General features: G+C 35.9%; 1 protein-coding gene and 1 long non-coding RNA gene across 9 annotated transcripts; one reads left to right on the top strand and one right to left on the bottom strand.

Moving 5' to 3' along the window:
• Positions 7,790–11,639, top strand: LOC109948407. Of its 6 annotated transcripts, none has more exons than XM_020561283.1 (8): positions 7,790–8,177; positions 8,271–8,447; positions 9,612–9,880; positions 9,979–10,063; positions 10,162–10,236; positions 10,310–10,417; positions 10,689–10,871; positions 10,958–11,639. In XM_020561283.1, exons 2-8 carry the CDS (start codon positions 8,322–8,324, stop codon positions 11,219–11,221), a joined length of 1,110 nt encoding a protein of 369 aa, XP_020416872.1. In that variant the 5' UTR covers positions 7,790–8,177; positions 8,271–8,321; the 3' UTR covers positions 11,222–11,639. The 6 variants fall into 6 exon arrangements, with proteins under 6 accessions (XP_020416872.1, XP_020416871.1, XP_020416869.1 ...); XM_020561282.1 differs by having other exon boundaries at positions 9,570–9,880; XM_020561280.1 differs by lacking the exon at positions 7,790–8,177 and adding an exon at positions 8,844–9,299 and having other exon boundaries at positions 8,433–8,447; positions 9,570–9,880.
• On the bottom strand, positions 14,644–19,721 carry LOC18781168. 3 transcript variants are annotated; one of them, XR_002271374.1, is made up of 8 exons: positions 19,448–19,721; positions 19,164–19,275; positions 17,457–17,738; positions 16,588–17,235; positions 15,977–16,492; positions 15,716–15,889; positions 15,525–15,632; positions 14,644–15,200 (listed from the first exon to the last, which is right to left on the bottom strand). It is a non-coding gene; the product is annotated as an uncharacterized LOC18781168 (long non-coding RNA). The 3 variants fall into 3 exon arrangements; XR_002271375.1 differs by having other exon boundaries at positions 15,977–16,485; XR_002271376.1 differs by lacking the exon at positions 19,164–19,275.

Below are 22,691 nucleotides of genomic sequence, written 5' to 3'. Positions count from 1 at the left end.
ATAAAACCACCACTAAAAAATATAGGATGTGAAACCATCCATAGAATTACTATATATATATATATATCTAATTGTTAATATATATAATATATTGATATACTAATATGTGAGTTATATAGCATGTTATATAAAATATATAATCAGGCAGGCAAAGAAAGTGATCAATATCATGCTTGCCACTGCCTTTTCATTTGACCTGCCACCAGCACATGCACTAATATTAATATTAAATAATATAAAATAATAATAATTGAAAAGATGATGGGAAGTTCATCATTTCGGTGGGTGCTGTTCTTGTAGGGCATTAATAATATTAATAAAATTAATGGAGAAGATAAAAAGGTAGAGATCATCTTATCATGTTTTTTGGGTCTGATCTTTCTCAAGAACTTGTTTTGTTGGGTTTGTGTTTGAAGCTATATAAAGTGACAAAGAGAGAGAGAGAGAGAGAGAGAGAGAGAGAGAGAGAGAGAGAGAGAGAGAGAGAGAGAGAGAGAGAGAGAGAGAGAGTAAAGAGTTGAGACCGTGAGAACAAAGTTTCACAGAAGCTATATCGATATACAGAAGAGCATAAGCAACTCAATCAAACCCAATAAAAAAAAAGCAATGAAGCAGAGTGTTTTGATCGAATATCCCAACTGGTATTTTAAAGATATTCATGCTGATAACGTGTTATAAAACTAAGAGATTGTAGAGAAAACTGAGGTATAGAGAAAGCATAGAAACTGATGTTTTTCATTGGATATTTTGTTCTATCGTGCAAATGAGAATGAAGCCATAGTTTTATAGGCAAAGCATTGGCTAACAATTTGGTAAATAGAAGACTCCAGGAAGGTGTATGGAAATCCCCTTCCAACATGTGGACTCCACCTTATCATTTTACAACACCTTTTACTCAAAAAAAAAAAAAAAACCTTTAAATTTAAAGCTCCGGAAAGTTCCTCTTGAACTCTAAAGGTGAGGATGGCCTAGAATGCATATCTGAAGACAAACACTATCTTGTCGTGTAGTTGTGACTTTCCATGCTACAATGGAGAGGCTAAAGAAATTAAAAAAGAAATTGCACTATCTTGTTATTTTTATTTAATCGTGTTTCACTGTATAGAATAAAATCCTTATAAGTGGCAGACGTGATTAATTTGTGATACATACATGTTTTTTACAAAAAATTAGGATTGAAATGAATTGTTTGGAAGTTTGTGTTGTAGAAGAATAAAAGAATAAACATGTGGAGCCCACTAACTATTCATTACTGTTCATTACTGTTCATTTGGCGGCTTTGATAGAGTTTGTCTGTCACGGGTGACTATTCATTACTGTTCATTTGGCGGCTTTGATAGAGTTTATCTGTCACGGGTGAACAGTGATGAATAGTGATGAATAGTGATTATTTCAGCCTATAAATAAGAAGAGAAACGGAAAGAAGAAAAGAAGAAAAAAGAGAAAGGAAGAGAAGGAAGAAAGAGGAAAGAGAGAGCAGAGAGAAATTCTCCTAGAGAGAAAATTCAGTGAGCCACATATATTGTAAACACTAAACTTGTAGCCCTATTATTTTACATAGTGGAAAAGTTACTGCTGCTGCTCTCCGAGGACGTAGGCATAGCCGAACCTCGTTAAATGCTGTGTCTCATCTACTTTACGTGCAGCTCTGAATTATCGCACATATCCCAGGTTATTTTATAACACGTTATCAGCACGAGAAGCTCTCAGGTATAATTTTTGTGCTGCACTACTATTTATAATACTAACCATTATGTTAATGTAAAGAAGAAAAGCCAACGCATCTAGCTTTCCACTAATATATCAGTATAATATATATATATTATATATATATGAAAAGTTGATGGTAATATAATATACTATATTTATCTGCTTTTCTATTACTAACCATTAACAAAAATGGACCCTTGGTAATACTAAACATATTATCAGTGGGAGACCGTTACTAATACTAACACTTTCCTTATCTTGTTCAGTGGTGGTTTTTATTCCCACATTTTTTTTATTTACTGTATGGTGTAGGTTTATTACCCATACAACAGTATTTATTTAAAAGGGTGGTGCGGGTTTATCGCCCACGCCTTTGCTTTTATTTAAATGTATGGAGCAGAATTAGTGCCCATATAAGCACGTTTACTTTACCGCACATTTAATTTTATTTAAGATATGGTGCGGGATTAACGTCCATACAGCAAGCTATTTAATTTATTTAAAGTATGGTGCGGGTTTATCGTCCATACCAGTAATTTATTTATCAGCAATTTATTTTATGGATTAATTGTGCTGTATGATGAGTTTTTACAGTGTGCAGATCAGGACCAGAAGTTCCTTGATCCTCATCATACAATTACATCAGGACTTGAAGATCCTTGATGATGATATTGATATGAGAGCTGGCAGTCTCTCCGGTACTATACTTGTAAACATGTGATTGGACTTAAAGGTCCTTGATCCCTGACATGTGAATAAGGACCTAGGGTTCCTTAATGATGTAATAGTACCGTATTGGTTCATAGTGCCGTACACATGGATGATAACTGTACTGGCAGATGTACTGTACACATGAATAGATATGTATTCATGACTTGATGAACAGTACTATTCACATGAATAGTGACGTATGCATAAATATGAGCCATGGATGATAACTGTACTGGCAGATGTACTGTACACATGAATAGATATGTATTCATGACTCGATGAACAGTACTATTCACATGAATAGTGACGTATGCATAAATATTAACCATTTTGGATAAACCGTCACTATATACAAAAGGGAACCTGCAGTTCCTTAAACTCATGAATGAGAAATTAAATGAGATGCCAGAAGTTCCTCAAAATATGGACAATTATGTAAGGGCTTGAAGTCCCGGAATATGTACAGAAAATTGTAAAAATGTCCATACCATGAGAATATGTGGCTTTGGCCTGAAGTTCAAAATTTAAGAGTATTGAGAACCTGAAGTTCCAACAATTAAATGGACAACCCTTGAGGTATTATTGCAAATTGTGGAACACCACATATTTCTTCGGCATAAGAAGATGATGAATTTAATAAAGTTCGATTCTGTTATAATCGACACCTCAAGGAAGAAATATATTTTGTGAATTCCGGTTGTTAAGAATACACCGCGAAATGGATAATATCAATATAAACCTCAAATAATGAATTGAGGCTCCCCACATATTTTATTATACCTGGGCCGGAAGCCCATGGATCCAAATATATGAGAGATCCTGAACTTGAAGTTGTGGGTATATAGTAGTTAATGCTCTTCACTACTATATTGCGATATTATCGTGGCTTTTACTCAATTCACACTTCATGTCCATTTGAAAAGGGTAAATAAATTCTGAGTTTGTGCCCAGGCCAAAAGTTCCGGGCTACCATGCAATTTGGGAGAGACAATGTGGTTATTTGAACCTATAAGGCACAAGGTTCCAAACCGTCATTTTGAAAAGACGTAAAAACCACAGGTGCAAGTTTAAGAATGTGCGCAATTATTATTACAGAAACATACAACAGATAGATTTTTTCCACCTGCAATGAATGTGCAGGCCCTGTAAAATCTATAAAATTACATTATGTTCTGGAAGCCTCTGAAGGAAGAGGACGGCGCCTCTTAAGCTTAGCCATGAGCTTCTCGTGGTCTCCCAAAATTCTTTCATTGGAGACCTGCAGCATGTCTAGCCTTCTCAGTGTATCAACTGAGTACGAACTCACCAGTTTCAACAAGGAATTATTCTCTCCTTTAAGTTTCTCAACCTCCTGTTGAGACTCATGAAGCATTCTTTGGAGAGACGAATTTTCAGTTGTCAGCTTCTCAACCTCGTTTGCTCTAACACGCAAACGATCAGCCATGTTAGAAACAGAAGCAGCACTCTGAATGCTGAAAGCCATTGAGTCATCAATAGCCTCTTCCTCAGACCTCCCTGTTAACAGCATTTCATCCATTGGAGTAATGAAATTCCTAGCTACTATGACAGCAGTAGCATCATTCATCATCACAGAATCATTAACTGTGAGATGACGATTTTGGGATACAAAGGATGGACGCCAAACTTTGGCGTCACTGTTTGCTGTTGGAGCATCATTTAAATTGAAATAATTTGGGCAGGAAGAAGAGGAAGCCATTTTTAAGAAGGTTTCGAAGAAAGTCTTAGGAAAACTAAAGTTTCAGAAAATGAAGAAATTTGTGTTGAAACGCAGTTGCTCCAATCAAGTTTTACAAAGGCCATATCTATAGGAGGAAATATGGCTACTGTTTTTCAGGACCCCAATATCTTCTCAAATCCCCATATTATCTTTTTCTTTCCTAGAGTCCAAAACTTCACGTGGCCTCTAATAATGCCTGTCGGCACTTTCGGCGTTTTCAAGTATTATTTTCAAAGCCGATCTTGCTTTACGGATTTCATGGAGCTACTTTTTCAAAAGCATCCCGAGAATCTCGCACTTTTTCAACAGCATCCCGAGAATCTCGCAATTTTCCTATGGTTAATTTGAAATTCACCGGTTCTACCTATTCATTGTATTTGTGTATAAATGTGTTACTAACGAAATTTTCTTTGCAGAAGACATCCAGTTTACTCCATACCTAGTGATGCGATATTTACTTGTTTTTCTTATCAGTAAGCACTCAATATGCCCGAGAAGCAAGACTATCTCTGATCATCCATTCAGGAAGCAAGACTATCCCTGATCATGTTTCCACTATATCAGGGAACTGTGAAAGCAACCTTATGCTCTAATCTCCGGAAGTTCTTCTAAACTAGAAGAAATGAGAGCTTGTCGTTTGCTCCCACCAGCTTCCTTCCTTGATTGCCAAGCTTGTTGTCTGCTCCCACCAGCTTCCTTCCTTGATTGCCAAGCTTGTTGTCTGCTCCCACCAGCTTCCTTCCTTGATTGCTTACCTTACCTTGCAATCAATATCACAATCTTTTTGCATTTTTTCTCTTTTTATAACTCTCTGTTCATAAGGGATTTTATTTCTTTAGAATGAACATCCGAAGAAAGAATCCTTGCAGTGATCCTAACTCTGAGAGTTATTTGTTTTTGACAGAGAAAAGAATTGTGATTTTTGCTCTTGCAGGATATAACAAGATCATCAAGCGATACTTTATATTTACTGGGCCGATACGAGCTTGAATGATACTTGAGAAAAGTTTCTCCCACCTAAGGATGTAAGCAATACTTGTGTTATTTTATGCTTATATACCTATTTGATATTTTATCTTGAAAGGTAACCAAATGGGGAGATGAGTCCGTTCCAAAAGAATGGCTTGTATGTATCCATGAATTATTAACGCAAATTTTACAGATTGCAAGTTGGATACATTGATAATACACTGCACAGATTAAAGTCCCATAAGAACAGAATATGGGTATAGCAGTGATCAATATGATGCACGCCTGTTGCGTAGCAAATGATGTGGATTGAAGTCTCGAAAGGACAATCCTTTGACATGTCAATATTGATATTATGCACGCCTAATGCGTAGCAAATTATATGGGTTAAAGTCCCATAATATGGGTTAAAGTCCCGTAAATTAATTGACATGTATGTATTAATCGCCTGTTGCGTAGCAAATGATGTGGATTGAAGTCCCGAAAGGACAATCCTTTGACATGTCAATATTGATATTATGCACGCCTAATGTGTAGCAAATTATATGGGTTAAAGTCCCATAAATTAATTGACATGTATGTATTAATCTGTGGCATGCCTGCAGCATGACAGATATATGGGTTCTAAATGTTCCAACTCCCTAAATGGAGATTATCCACGCCCTGCTATAAAATAACGCTCCATTGGAGGTTATAATCTACATTCTCACATAATAAAAGCCCCCTGCAGTGGCTTGGGTACCCAAAAGCAAAGAAATGCTTATAATTGATGCATGCGCATGCACATGAGAATGGTGGGATCATAAATTGATGAATGACAAATTTTTGATTTTGGAGTAGCTACTCAAATCATCAATGGGCTGTGTTGATTGGAACCACGTTCAATTATTAAATGTCGACAATATCATTGGCCAAAATGGAATGAGGCAATTCCATTATAGAATGAACGTGAAAGAACAAACCCACAGTACGAACCCTAAAAGATGTTAATATTAAAAGTTATACTTGGGTGTTCGGAATAAAAAGGGAATATACCTACTTTGTATGACACAATGTTTTTGACATAAACAAGGGATGTTGGGTTTTCTCCATATTTATAGATTCAATTGTGCCCCTTTATTGCACATTTACGGAGACCAACATGTTATCTTTAAGGGTTATTAAATGCACAGAGCATATCACCTGAAGTGATTCCCTAAAGATGTATAAATAGCTGGGTTAAAGCTATATAATGTGTCATAGAGTTTAATCCCTTTAAACAAAATCCTTGAAAGGATTGAAATTGCATGAAGCAAGTCTGTGGACATGTGCCTGAAGCACAAAATCTGTACTCAATGTTAATGTACATAAATTGCCTCAGTGAGTATATTGATTATAATGTGTTTGCAACACATTAAAGCTTCTCAAGAATTCCAGAAATATTTGTCTCGACTTAAAGATCGAGCATTATGCCAACGAGATACTTGCTTATACTAAGAAAGTATTGAAGCATTTTTATGAGGATTATCCGTTGGGCACTTTAAGGATTTTCCGGAAGTATGTTGGACCGGACATCATATTTTCCAGATAAGGCTCAACTCCATCACCATCATTTTGGGATGATGTGAGGTATATTTGATGCTATTTCCGCATAACACCATGTATGGGCATATTCTTTCAAGTGAACTTATAAATAGCCCAAGCGTTATTAGATATGCGGACTCTGAAAATTTCTATGATTTACATAGAGATAGCTCACTGGAAATATATTTACTATATGAATTGTTGGTGGCTACATCATCCACTCACTCCGAAAGATTCTCAATCCAAAAGATAGTCATGAAGACATCAGGGAGAGATATTAATCAGGAGGAGCATCCAGAAGTATGCTATACAGATTGTTGTACTCTTCTTTCCATCAGTTCTCTACCTTACTAGGTTTTCTCCAAGCAAGTCTTTAATGATACAACCGACATATCATTAGTGGTCTCCAAGGGGGAGTGTTGTAAAAGAATAAAAGAATAAACATGTGGAGCCCACTAACTATTCATTACTGTTCATTTGGCGGCTTTGATAGAGTTTGTCTGCCACGGGTGACTATTCATTACTGTTCATTTGGCGGCTTTGATAGAGTTTGTTTGTCACGGTGAACAGTGATGAATAGTGATGAATAGTGATTATTTCAGCCTATAAATAAGAAGAGAAACGGAAAGAAGAAAAGAAGAAAAAAGAGAAAGGAAGAGAAGGAAGAAAGAGGAAAGAGAGAGCAGAGAGAAATTCTCCTAGAGAGAAAATTCAGTGAGCCACATATATTGTAAACACTAAACTTGTAGCCCTATTATTTTACATAGTGGAAAAGTTACTGCTGCTGCTCTCCGAGGACGTAGGCATAGCCGAACCTCGTTAAATGCTGTGTCTCATCTACTTTACGTGCAGCTCTGAATTATCGCACATATCCCAGGTTATTTTATTACAGTTTGTACTTTTTTCCACGTTATCAAGAAACTTTCTCGTGCTTGGGACATTACAAAATCTTTTTACAAATCTTACCAACAGAGCAGGATTGAAAAAGTGATAGCCAATTGACTGGTGTCTTCAACTTTTTGGTAAAAGCCAAGCCAAGCCTAGAGGCTGGTCCATGTCTTTGGGTTTAGCATTTGAATTGCTACCTACCATTGCGTTTCAGCAAGTGCATTAGTTCTTCAGACTAAAAACAAAAAAATAACTGACAGTTGACAGATAACGAGTAAAAAAAGTCTTGTGTCTGTCCATCCATTGGGATATGAACATGAGAGAGGTAGTTTGCAGAGAACACGTGACTCCCTTATCACTATTGAGTTTCTAAAAGTTCAAAAAGAAAAGAAATTTAAAAACAAAAAAATTCACACAACCTCTGCTATATAAACATAAAGCCACATATTTTACACCCATCAGATTTCATCATCGATTTAGAAGTCTCTAATTCTTTGGTGATCTTTTTGGCTATAAAATTAGAAAGGAAAAACTCTCTAATCCTTCACCTCATACATACATCAAGCGGCCAAAGTCTAAACACAGAAAGAAAAGTCAGGTAAGTTTTTCTTTAATTTTTAGTTTGACAGCAGGATTTATGACCAAAAGGAAGATAAAAATATTGATTTCATATTTGTTTTATCAATTTCAGTGGGTCAGAAAAGATTCTTGGGTTGGGAGGATCATCATATTTGGAGTGATCATGTTTACCATTTCAAAGGGATTTGCTGTTATATCTGCAACTAAGAACCTCCATCTACCGTACATAAAAGATATATTTGCATCAGGGCGCACAAGATTTTTGGAATGGGTGGTTTCGGAAAATCAGGTATTTACTTTCAGCCTTTATTTTATTTGCTCAAATGATTAGTGTATTTTTTTTTTCTTAATCTGTGAATGTTTTGAATTAATTTTTGGTTCACCAATATCTTTCTGAGTTTAAAGAAAATAAAATTCTATTCCATTTGCTGTGTCAGTTTTCATTGTTATGTCTTCTCGTCTGATCGTCGTGAGTTCTGAGGTCCATAGCATTAAAAACAAAACAAAAGTCTATAGCATCTTGCTTGTTATATGTAGGCACCTTCTACGGTGCACCTGGTGTATCCATGCTCTATTTGTTGTTTATGAAGCATGTGCAGTGCACATGCCAATTGAGTTGTAAAAAAATTAAAAGAAAACTTGCTATAACAGGTGGACATAATCGATTTGTTATGTTATATTTTAGAGCGCTGCTCTCCAAAACCCAAAAAACTCTACTGCTGAATATTGCAATCTCCTCCATTGGTATCTCCTGCAGTGGTTGTCAATTGTTTCATAAGGGTTAAAATATTGGATATCAGTTGATTTGAAGATTTCTAAGGTTAGTATAGAGCAATCTCAATTATCTCCAAGTTTATGTCTGAGTTATCATAAAAAAAAAAGAACATTGCGCACTCCATGCCCTCATGAACTGGAAGTTAAACTGACTAAGGAAGATAATAACATGTTTGATATGGAGAGTGATGGGGGACAAAAAGACCTTGGAAATACTAAACCTCCAAAAAGTAGGCCAAACAAAGAAGACGAAACTCCCAACGAGCAAGATGACAATGTGAAAGGATTTGCAACTGTTGATAAAACTTCGGCTCCCTTTGTTGAAGTCATCCGTGAGAGAAAACATGCAAAACAATCTCAGAATGAGGTATGATGAGTATTGGTTGTAGCTTGTTTGTATGCATTTTCATGTTTTCACTTGTTGGTTTACATGTTTGGATGATGACAATTATCGAGTATTTGATTTGCATAAATCATTGTACTATGGATTACGTTGTATTTTTATTTGGTTTTCTCCCAATGTAATAACAAAGTTAGGTGTCCTTATTTTATGCAGATTCTTTGTATCATCTAATATATATTTGTTTCAGTTATATTGATTTGTAAATGCTATTTCGTAATGATTTGTGGCCACTAGGATAAAATGGGTCACAACAACGTAAAAAGTTTGTTCTTAAAGAATTGTAGTTCAACTTCAATAAGGGATCCGACAGTGACTCGTGCAACAGCGAATAGAAAGCTGGGTCCCCACAAGAGAACTCCTTATGAAGACATTAATGCGTTGAAAGCTAAAGCAAATGCAAAAACTCGACAAGTAATTGCTCACGAGCGGATTATGAAGAGATTGAGTGTCGGTCTATTCCGGATGAGCAACAATATTTCTGAAGATGATAGAGATCTACTAAGTTTTGCATTTTGTTGCAATCCATTAGATCCAAAAGCTTGGGGGTATACCCTGAACCAAATTTGTGAAATTAATTTTTATATGTGTTGTCATAATGACATAAGAACAATTAATTAGAACACTTATTTTTTCTGTTTGACAGTGAACTACTCGTTGACACTGGTGTTGTAGCTATAGATCGTCACCATTTTGGAAGCCTTGCCCCTGGGTCGCCTCTCTTTGATGATGTAAGGACTATAAATCGAATATGTATCTAACTACTCATTAGTATATGTTTAGAATGTTGGTACTAGGATGCTAACAATCATGCCTTCTCTTGTAATAGGTAATCAATGTAATGACAGAATATTTATATGATACTACCTCCACAAAATGGTTCCTACCTACGTATTTTTGGTCGGTAAGTAAATGGATAAGATTAATAAAGGATATTTTTTTGTTAAAGGTGATGTGTTATATCTCATAAAATGCAGGAAGGTGCCAAGTTCGTACGTCCCAGTAATCGTATGACGTCATGTGCTAGGACACACAAGCTTTGTCGTCTCGTAAGATTTAATGGGCGACTGAAGGATTGCATGCAGGTGGGTTTCGTATGCAAGCTCCAATAATATCAATTATCGATGATAATGAATATACCACTTTTTTGTAGATCTATATTCCGATGCACAATGATGTAATTGGTCACTGGTATCTTTTGGTTTGTGACATATTCCATAAGAAAGCTGAAATTTGGGATAGTTTACCTGATGTGCATCACAATAAGAAATGTGAGAACGATTGTCATATTAGTGTAAGTGGAGAAGCTTTTGTTCAATGTTACTAATGTCGACTATGTTCTTGTGTATGCAACAGTTGTTGTACCTAGACTCCGTTTTTCATGATGACATATTGTCGGTATTTGGGACGGGGTGGACGTTCTCCTCCTTTTCTGTTGTGTCCCTATTGGATGCCAATCTCATCCAACCTAATGCTGTGAATTGTGGCATTTTTTTCATAAGACACATGCAATATTATCGTCAATTGTGGTATGACCAGGTATGCATTGCGCATGTGCTATTTTTATGGTATAAATGTTTAATACGTAATGAAACGCTAAAGTTTTTTTTTTTGGTTGGTTGCAGTACAACTCTAATGTACAACGAATGCGACTTGCTATTGAGTTGCTCCGAAATGAAAAAAATCAATTGCGTGATGCGATAATACGTGAAGCATTGAAAGTGATGAAAAATGGATATGATTTTATGGCAAAGGGGAACAAGATTGGTAATGTTGAGGTTAAAGACAAGGATGTGGCGGATGTCACCGTTAAAAGAAAAAGGGTTTATATTCGGAAACAAAAAAAATCAGCAGTGACTATACCAGAAACACGTACAGGCCGCGTTTAGCCTAGACCTCGGCGCCGCTAACAAGGTTAGGTAATGGGACTCTAATGACTGACCAGTATATATTTTTGTGAGCTTAGATCTGATGCTGTGATGGTATTGGTTTTGGTGCATACCCTATATTTTTGGAAGGAGGGTCACCATGGTATAACATGACAACTTGTTTGTTTTTTGTAAAGTGGTTTTCAAAGGCTTGTGACCATGGTTAGGTAGGACACCTTTTTTGTACATCTAGGTCGAATGTCCTATTTGGTGTCCTTTTTTCGGTTTCCATATTATAGATTATGACTAGCACAGGGTGTGAAAATGTAACAGAGGATGTGAAAATGCAATTTGGTGAAGTTAATATGTTAACTTTGTTGGGTAATCATGTGTACGAACAATTGATGAAGTTAATATGTTAACTTTATTTTGTGCTGCTAGCCTTGGTTTTGTTTATATTGCAAGTTATGACGATCATTCCAATATTTTGGTGTTCAGCGGATTTACCATATTTGGTGACAATAATTGCCAAATCAGGGGACTGTAATTTATTGTTTCTGGAATCCAATTGCATTTCAATGTGCAATTACTGCCTTCTGTTTGGCAATTGACAAACGGTACCTATGTATTTGTAATTCAAATGTGCGAAATCCTAGGCCCGTTTGGTAATTGGTAAATTACAGTGGTCAATTCCTGCCTCCTGTTCAATCTTTCTCCCTTTCCATGATTGAAGTACCTAAAAGTAAAAACAATGACTTTTAGTGCAAATCACACAAAACCTAAAGAAAATATTTTTTTACTTCATATTTAAATATTGACAAAAAAATGACCACATCGCATAATGTAAAACCCAAGTAATATAATTCATGAATGTAAGGATTTCGTTTACTGATTTGTGGAATGCCTATGTCCATAATAGTGTACTGTTCGTGCTTATTGTTGCAACTATTTGTTCTTATAACGACACGGACCCAATTTATTCCACCAAAGTCCATGCTTACCCTATTCTTATACAAGAGTTCCTTGTTGTTGTAAATGATGATATTACGAGATTAAAGATTACTTTTACAATGTAATAGAACGAGTATGTCCATTTTAGTATAATATGAATCCTGAATGTTGTAACCACCACCTTGGTTACAAGGATGATGACAACATTTACTCCTCAAATGTTCATTTTTCTTTGTATTGGGGGTCATTTTTCTTTGTATTAGATGTCCTTATCTTTGTAAATTACAATATTACAATTGATTGGATGGATTTTACAATCTACTGGAACATAACTATCAATAAAAGAGTAATACGACACCTTAATACTGTAAACATCCGAGTTTACAAGTATAAGGACCCAATTTACCTTCTGAATGTTTCCTTTTACCCTAATATTGTACTATGTGCCTTTATCTTTGTAAATTACGATATTACAAGAGTAAGGATAAATTTTACAATCTTGTGGAACGTGACTGTCCTAAACAGAGTAATATGAGACCTTAATATTGTAAACATTTGTGTTTACACGTATAAGGACCCAATTTAATTTTCTAATATCCCTAGTTACCTTAATATTGTACTAGATGTCCTTCTTTTTGTAAATTACGATATTACAACATTAAGGATGGGTTTTACAATCTTCTGGAACATAACTATACATAAAAGAGTAATACGACACCTTAATATTGTAAACATCCGAGTTTACAAGTATAAGGACCCAATTTACCTTCCGAATGTTCCCTTTTACCCTAATATTGTACTACATGCCTTTATCTTTGTAAATTATGATATTACAAAAGTAAGGATAACTTTTACAATCTTGTGGAACATGACTGTCCTGAATAGAGTAATATGAGACCTTAATATTGTAAACATTTGTGTTTACACGTATAAGGACCCAATTTACTTTTCTAATGTCCCTAGTTACCTTAATATTGTACTAGATATCATTCTCTTTGTAAATTACGATATTACAACATTAAAGATGGGTTTTACAATCTTCTGGAACATAACTATACATAAAAGAGTAATACGACACCTTAATATTGTAAACATCCGAGTTTACAAGTATAAGGACCCAATTTACCTTCCGAATGTTCCCATTTACCCTAATATTGTACTACATGCCTTTATCTTTGTAAATTATGATATTACAAGAGTAAGGATAACTTTTACAATCTTGTGGAACATGACTGTCCTGAATAGAGTAATATGAGACCTTAATATTGTAAACATTTGTGTTTACACGTATAAGGACCCAATTTACTTTTCTAATGTCCCTAGTTACCTTAATATTGTACTAGATGTCTTTCTCTTTGTAAATTATGATATTACAACATTAAGGATGGGCTTTACAATCTTCTGGAATATAACTATACATTAAAGAGTAATACGACACCTTAATATTGTAAACATCTGAGTTTACAAGTATAAGGACCTAATTTACCTTCTGAATGTTCCCCTTTACCCTAATATTGTACTACATGTCTTTATCTTTGTAAATTACGATATTACAAGAGTAAGGATAACTTTTACAATCTTGTGGAACATGACTGTCCTAAACAGAGTAATATGAGACCTTAATATTGTAAACATTTGTGTTTACACGTATAAGGACCCAATTTACTTTCTTAATGTCCTTAGTTACCTTAATATAGTACTAGACGTCATTCTCTTTGTAAATTACGATATTACAACATTAAGGATGAGTTTTACATTCTTCTGAAACATAACTATCCATAGTAATACGATACCTTAATATTGTAAACATCCGTGTTTACAAGTATAGGGACCTAATTTAACTTCTGAATGTTCCACTTTACCTTACTATTGTGCTACATGTCTTTTTTTTTTGTAAATTACGATATTACACGATTAAGAATTGATTTTATAATATAATGGAACACAAATGTCCAATAGTGTAATATGAGTCCTTCCTATTGTAAACCCTTTTGTTTTCAAGGATAAGGACGTAATTTACTTCTCTACTGTCCCACCTTCGCTTTATACATTTAATTTTTTATTTAATTATAAATTAAATAGATGTTTACAAAATATTAACACAGGACAAAAATCGCATGTTTTTAACCTAAAAATAATATATAAACTTTGGGGTTACAAAACTATTTCGAATGGGAAGTGAAATCCTATGGAAAACCAAGCCAAATAGGCATACATGCACGTTTGCAATTTCAAACAGAAGGTTTGTCAATTGCATTATTCTTGTTCAATTTCCATCACGCTGTTTGTCAATTGCATTATTCTTGTTCAATTTCCAACTCACCGTTTGTCAATTGCCAACTCACCGTTTGTCAATTGCATTATTCTTGTTCAATTTCCAACTCATCGTTTGTCAATTCAATTATTTCCTTTTCCTCCTAGGCGAGCCAATCTATCAGTGCCTTTTCCATTTGATGGTCACTTCCTTTCAAATGAACTCATTCAATCCATTCACAGACAACAATAGACGATCATATTTGACATCATTATATAATAAGTTTGTAACATCAAACAAATTACATAAGCTACCAGTTAACATCTACCACAAAATATATGATCTCACTTACGTTTCACAATTTTATCAACGTATATTACAAAGACAAAATACCCATAACACAATTTATGTTTTCTTCCTTAGCCTTAGCCTCTTACTAATTAGGTGTGGTTCTAGTTCCGGCAAAGAGGCCTTGCGCTTTTGTGGTGATGCTTTGCCTTTTCCTTTAATCGCCATAGCTCCTTTTCCTTTGGTGTTAGGGGGTGGTGGCTTGGTTGTGGTCTCCTCCACTAATACCTCATCTTCCTCGCCCTCCTGGTCATTTTCATCCTCATCCCTGTTTTCCTCGACCTCCTCATCCTCCACGTATTCCTCATCCTCCTCACCATCCTCACATGATGTCTGAAAACCATTATCGTTCTCCTCATCATCCTCATATACAAAACAAAAGTCATCTTCCGCATCAGCAATTTCTTTTCTAGCAAAGGGGTTATGATTATGTTAAGTGTGTCCCCCCTACAAAACCAAAGTCATAACCTTTGATGATTATTGCAATTATAAATGTCTCCTAATCTTAAATTTAAAATAAAATAACAAGTATGGCACATAACCATCATAACTACTCTCCCGCATTGCATCAACAGCAGCATAAACAAATATTTTTTTATGCTTACAAACCCAATTCACATAAATTATCAATCCTCCGCATATAATTCTAATTAAAGGCATTGCATTTGCGATAATATCACGCATATTTGCCACAATATATAACGAATGGAGTTTGAATTCATATTGCATTAATTTGGAAAAACTCCTACAAGCAATTCAATCCAACATTACCTGTCGAAGCTCACTTATGATTGTCCTAGCAGCCATGCATTTACTGAAGAGCAATGAATTTAGCCCACTAATCATATCCAATAGTTGTGTTGCCGTCGATGCACTTACCTATAGTACAAACAAGTCAAAGTTAATATATTCGTGTAGTTTCGATTTCAACATTTAAATCCAATCCTTAACCTCAAACTTACATATTTCACATCCTCCGGGAGTGGTAGGCACGTGCTAGACTTGCCTCTTGGGATATCCAACACTTCACAATCATTTGCGTCCCCCCATCCCACCACTTCAACACTCCATGAAGGAATTTTAATTTCACTAGCTTGAAAGTTCGAACCAACAGAGCACACACCTTCTTTTGCACTCTGCATAGTGATGTGATATGAACTAAATATTTTTCTGCATAATGCAAAACTATATTATGAAGAACCATTATCAAAGGTAAAACTTACATTATTGATGACAGTTGGATAATGCTTATATCTGACATACTCATTTCGAAAGAGTAGATAATCAGTGGATTCAGCCAACCAACCCTCTGCATTAAAGCCTTTAAGTGATGCTTTAATTTCTTTGTCCGAAGCAAGTACTTTCATGACTTTAAGCATGGTTCTAGGGAGTCTTTTTGGGGCTCGCAGCTGTTGTACCTAAGCTTTGCATAGATACCCTTTCTCCTAAATACCAAGTATACCCGACTGGTCTTTGCAGTAGAATCCTTTTTTTTTTGTCATAGGAATGCTTTTTTCACATAATAATGTAAGTTCGCATCATCGATTCCCCACGGATGTCAATTCACTTGATCAGTACTGATATATCGGAGTATTGTCCTAAACTGCTCCAAGTTGTGGGATGTTTCCCGCACATCTGGGGCAGATAACCAGCGATATACCCGCAGAAACAAATCCACATCAGTCAATGGTCGAGTTAAAGCAAGTGGCTTCAAGTACTCGCAAGCCCATACCTATAAACTAAAAAGTACAACCGTTGTTAGCTATGACAACAACATTACCACATCACAAGCAATTGTAATAATCATTAAATCGACCAACATAAAATGACTCACCTCCCATGCTCGCCAATAACCTCCTATGCTTGCCACTAGCCCTCGAGAAAGAGCATCCATTAATAGATACAAGCATGCCAATCTAGCCCCTCCCCAATTATAGTCTTTAATTTCCTCAACTTTAACCAGGCTTGGCATGTAATATAAATACACAGAATCACTCTTATCATTGCACAAACTGCTACCAAGCACTGCAAGAATGAAGACGCGTTAACTGGTCTTCTTGTTCAGGGGTTTGAGGCTTCCACCTCTTGTACTTATTAACAATGTCCCTGTATTGGCATTAAGGATGCTTCGAATGGGGTCCCCAAAGAGCCTCACCATCTCCTCAATTTTGGTATGGGCCTCCATGTCATACTCTAAAGACTTCCCACATACGAGTAAACCCGTAATGGAACTGAAGTCCTTTGGGGTCATGGTAAGCTCCCCGAGCTCATCTAAATGGAATGTATATATTGTGTCCCACCATCGCTCTGCCAATGCCATCAGGAGGTGTTTGTCTCTTCTTCCCTTTGTTCCAAGTAAAATTGCAAAGTTTGAAAACCCCACAGAATCTACTCTCTCCTGCACTCGAGGACGCAATTCATGCCGATACCATAAACCACAGAGTGTGTTGTTTCCTCATCCCTTAATGCGTGTCAAAGTATTCTGTAAGTATTAATAATAGCATTAGATGGAAGTACAAGGAGGCAAACTTTGTGTTCAGTAAGTGCATGTTTCTTAATTTCATCCAATTGTCATACTGTGGCAGGTAATTAAATATGTGAAATCCAATTGCACACACTTTAAATGCAATTGGATTTATGAACCATCCAATTGCTAGACAGTATATAGGTAATTGTAAGTGTGAAATGCAATTGGATATTTACCTTATAAGATAAATGGTCAGTGACATTGACATGTAGCACAGGATCCGATTAGTTGTGGTTCTTGTGTGTGTCACCTCACGCCAAACAAAGGGTGATCAACAGGATTTGAGTGGTATGCTGTGGAACTAGAACCTCGCTCACTGGTTACAACAGAACGGTTGTTGTTTCCCTTTGCTGCCTTGTTCCGCGCCACCGGCGTAGTTACACCTTTGTCTTTGCAGCGTTTCTGGGAAGTTGACTTCTTCGTCGAGGGCTTCTTCCCCATATTCACAACTGAAAGGCCTGAAAAAATTACAAAACCGATAAAGAAAAAATAATAACAATCATACCAAAAACCGTGGGAATAGAACGCAATACAAATCTCAATTGGAATTGGGCCTTGGACATAATCCCGAAACCCAATCTTAAAGTCCTAAAACAATGGCTCACAATTTGCAATCATAGGCAGCATGACGTAATATGGGCAAGAGAGAAATATGCCTATGAACCAAAAACAAAGAAGAAAACACGTCCTCTTGGTTTTTGTAATCTATTTTGAACTAGAGTATGTACTGTTACCTGCTTCTCTCTCTGTCACTTCATTGCCTTTTTTTTTTTGTAATAAGAAACATAAATTGATCAAGAAGAGAACAGAACAATACAAGGGACAAGTTGTCCACTGGTCTAGCTATACTAGGTAAACAACTTAACCAACATACATGGCACTAGACGAACAAAACTTGTAGTTGACAGCAGATTTCCATTTGCCAAAGGGGGTTGCCATTTGCCAAAAGGCTAGATCAGAAAATTTCATTTTTCTTAATATGTTCAAAACAATATTGGAATCACCTGAGAAAACATTTGAATATACTCTTCCCTTGAAAATTAAAAAATTAACTATCATGAATGTACAGGCATCATACATTTTAAGTTCCAAGGGATATAGGAATCAGGCCACTAAGTTTGAAAAATTTTGAAAATGACAAACTGGGGACATCAAACTTGAAAAACAATATAACTCGCACATTTCCTACATTGCAAGCCTCAATTTTTTGCGGGTTCATGTTTTCTGGAAATTTGTTTGACCGAGTCTTACTAGAAAATATCTGATGACTAAATACACACATGCAAATTGATATAAGGTGCAGCCTTATTCAACTGGAAAACAACCCAGTTTATGTATTTCAAAAAAAGCAACCATCTTAAGCACAATAGCACAGTTTTTGTAAGTTTCCCTTTAAGAAGAACCAAGTATTTCAAAACATCTCCTCAATATTTTTCTTGTCCCCTTCACTTCAGTTATTGGAACTTAGTTAAACAATAATAATAAAAGATAAAAATAAGCAGGGATATAAACCCTTATGCATATTACAGCAGAGCAGACCCACTAGTTATTTCCAATAACACAATTTGTCACAGAATTAAGTATCATAACAATGCATCATATGATACATGAATGCCTACTCGGAAGAGTACAAACACACAGAAAAATGACAGTCTCAAACTCTGAAAGAGGCATTTCATCAACCATTGCAGTCAAGCACAACCTCGTGATCAAAGTTCATATCAAAATCAAGACTTTCCGAAATAAAAATTTTGACAAATGGAAAAAAATTACAGACAAAAATCTAAAATCGCCAAATTAAAATCAATTTTCAGTAAGGGCGGCCATGGCAGTAAGTGATTCAAAATCCTTGAAAATTTCGAGCACACAAAAGGATAACTCACTGAAAAGTTTGAAGCTTTGGGAGTTGGAGAAGTAAACGTGCAAGAGTTTGCGAAGTTGAAGAGCTCCTGGAGGTGCCTGTGAATGTCGTGAAGGTGAGGAGCTTCTGAGAATCTGAGGCAGTGACCGGTTAGGTTGAAGAAATGTTTCTTGTTCTTGGGCCAGAAGGCCAATCTAAACAGTAAAACCCAATACACCCAGTTCTAACTAGACCTAAAATCTGATCAATACACCCAATCCTACCCAACCACCAGCTACAGCATGAAAAAAAGGTGGAAATCCATACCTTGATTGCCAAAATTGGTGGCCGGAGGACGGAGAACGACGGCCGTGAAATTCGAGGGAAAACCGGCTTGTTTTCGCCATATTCCGGCGCCTGGAAGACCGAAGGGGGCGGCGAAGGCTCGGGGTGTGACGGCGAGGTCTGGCCGGATGTTTTGGGTCCGGTCTCGAGGGTTGGGGTGGTCGGCGTCGGTGGTTATGGAGGTTTGGAGGTGCGGCGCTGTGTGAAAAATCGAAGGGGGGAGGGGGCTGGGTCGCGGAGAGATCGAGAGAAAGAGAGAGAGAAGAAAGTCAGATATAAAAATCTGATTTTCAAAAATTACGCTGTTGCCCCTCAACATAATTTAACTGTATTTTCTTCATTACGACTCGGATTCGAGCCAACAACGTGTCTACGATCTCGTTTCGACGTGCTCTGTGCAACGGTAGAATCGAAATTTCCAAATTCCTCCCTGAACAAAAGTCAAATTTTTCTCTAATAAAATAGTATAGGGGCAAATAGTCTCATTGAATAAATTAATTAAAGTTTAGGTTGTTACACAAATCAAATACCAAAGAAGCCCTAAAATTTCACCCAAAAGATGCCTTTTTGTTGCAGTGGGGGTTTTAATAAAACTGTGCGTTTTGAATTTGTTTAAAAACCTTTTTGTCTTTTCCTTTTTTCAAATATATTTCTCTTCACATTAAACCCCAAATTCTTTTATTCCTCACCCGCATATGTGTAGCTCTAATCCTCCTGTGAATTTGCGAATCATCCTACTCCATTTCGATTGTATGACTAATTGGATAATATTAGGGTTTGAAATTGATTATTACATTTATTACTTAAATTTAATTGAATGTTAAGCTTCAAACAGATTTACTAATTGAGTTTCATTATATTTTATTATTTATAATTTTTCTTCTAAAAGACTTATTCATCATTGCTGAAGGCTTACACCTCACCTTTGCAGGACCAAAGTTACCTAGCATCTATGCAAAGCCTGTCAAAACTTTGGTATTATTTAAATTGTAAGGGTGATTGGTTATGTAAATTTTTTGGGTAATTATTTATTTATTTTTTTGCTTGTAGTCTTTTAAATATTGTTGGATCCGCTGCTGCGGGTATATATATATATATATACAACTATACATATATGTCTAAAAGACGTGTATATATGTACATTATCGTATATGTGTATGTAAGTATAAATATAATTAATATATACATATAATAATAATAAATAAATAATAATAATAATAATAATAATAATAATACTAATAATAATATAATATATGCATCTTATACATTGGTGAGCATGAGATTAGTTAATTCTCCCTTTCCACATGGGTTTAGTAGTACCCTCCTAAGGAGGTGTTTTGGTGAGCTCGGTATTAGCAATCTCATATAAGACTACGACTCGATGAAACAAACATGGTACTAAATTTAGTGAAGGCGAAGCCAAGCCAACCTTGTATAACAAACGGCCTTTACTCCTCTCATATTCCAAATGAATCTGGTGAGTCGGACATAACTTAAGGTAGTCATGAGCTTTAGTTTTTTTTTTTTTTTTTTTTTTTTTTGGGAATAAAATTTAAAGCCACATTGTAATAACTTTGTGCGAAAATATTTGTTTGAACCTAATTAATAGATTCAAATTATTCAAAGTTAAACATGCAAGTGCACATTGTGAACAATAACGCACATATTGAAAAATAGTAAAGGGTGCAAGTAAAGGATTTTGCCCACAAAGATTGGTTGTTAACTATGTCAAATTTGTAGTTTAACAAACACTAAGAATGACTATATCTGACTAACTCAATTATGAAAGTTAGATGGTGAAAACATTCTGAATTGGACAATGAAAGCGACACACAGACAATGTGTAATTGCCATTTTATGTTGCAAAATCATATTGACTGTTTGGCAATTTCCAAAGAACTCTGCCGTATCATTTTTCCCATTTTTCAAGTATCTTCATAATTAAGCACCTAAGCTAAATATGAAAAACAATGGAATTTATTGCATCTAACCATTCTAATCATGCAAAATCATAATAAAATATCAATATTAATGTATCAAAACTCCTACATGTAACATTAACATAGATACAAAATAACACTAATGATATATGTCATGCCAAAAGTTGGGGAAATACATGAACAATATGGTTGTAATGAATATTTCGTACATAAAACCTAAACCATATATATAGTGGAAGTACTACAATCCATGTCATTTTATTGGGGTGAATGGAACCCAAAATCTATTACGATCTCTAGGTGGCGAGGCTTGTGTGTCAAATTGTGATTCCAATACACTACACTCGGGTGTCTCAAAGGTGAAACCATCAGAGGTGTAATGAGTGGAGCCACTAAACACTTCGCCACATGAGAAGCCCGAGTTAGGGGTTGTATAAGAAGAGGACAACGTCTTAGTCCCATGAACAGCACTCGAGGAGGAATAAAATGTTTTGTTCCCAACAGTTGTATCATCTTCTGGTCCAAAACTAGAAAGAATATCGCTCCTGTCACTTGTATAACCCCTTTTCCACTTACCTCCCTCACCAACAATGCGATTTGGACAGTTTCTTTTGTTATGACCAGTAACCTTGCACTCTCCGCATTGTGGGGCCTTTTTGCCTTTGCTTCTAGTTGTTTGCTTTCCTTTTGTCTTAGCAACTATGGGGTCTTTTACAACATTATTATGGCATCCCAGATTAAGACTAGTTTGCTCATGTTGCTCCTTCCATGTCTCAACCAAAGTATTTAATCTCCCACATTCAGCCTTTAGCCTCTTGTAAGCGACTTCTGTCTGTGACCCATAAAACAAAGCTTGTTAAAATCAGCGCTTAATGACCCAAACCTAGCCATTTGAATAGTTTCGTTGGGAACATCATCCGACTTGACTACAATTTCACTCCTACGTCTTGCATTCTTTGTCCATCTCTTCATTATTAAAGTCAGAAGTATTTGATCCATATGATCACATTTCATGACTCCAAACATATGACAACACGGAATTCCACTAGATTCAAATAATTTGCACGAACACTGCACATGTTGCTCTTTCTTGTAGTACACTATAGTCCATTTCTCAGCGGGTCTTCCAAATTTGGAAAATGTGTAAACACGAGGATCTTCATTGTTTCTTACGGGTTGCACGAGAATTAATTTTGCCTCCTTCTTTATCTCATTTCTTATCAACTTGTAAATGTCGTGAGTGAAAATAGAAGCTGCATGTTCCTCTAGTGATCGGAGGTGCGTAC

The sequence above is a fragment of the Prunus persica genome, chromosome G4 (genome assembly GCF_000346465.2).
Source record: "Prunus persica cultivar Lovell chromosome G4, Prunus_persica_NCBIv2, whole genome shotgun sequence".
Lineage (NCBI taxonomy): Eukaryota > Viridiplantae > Streptophyta > Magnoliopsida > Rosales > Rosaceae > Prunus > Prunus persica.
This window is presented reverse-complemented; position numbering and strand designations above follow the sequence as displayed.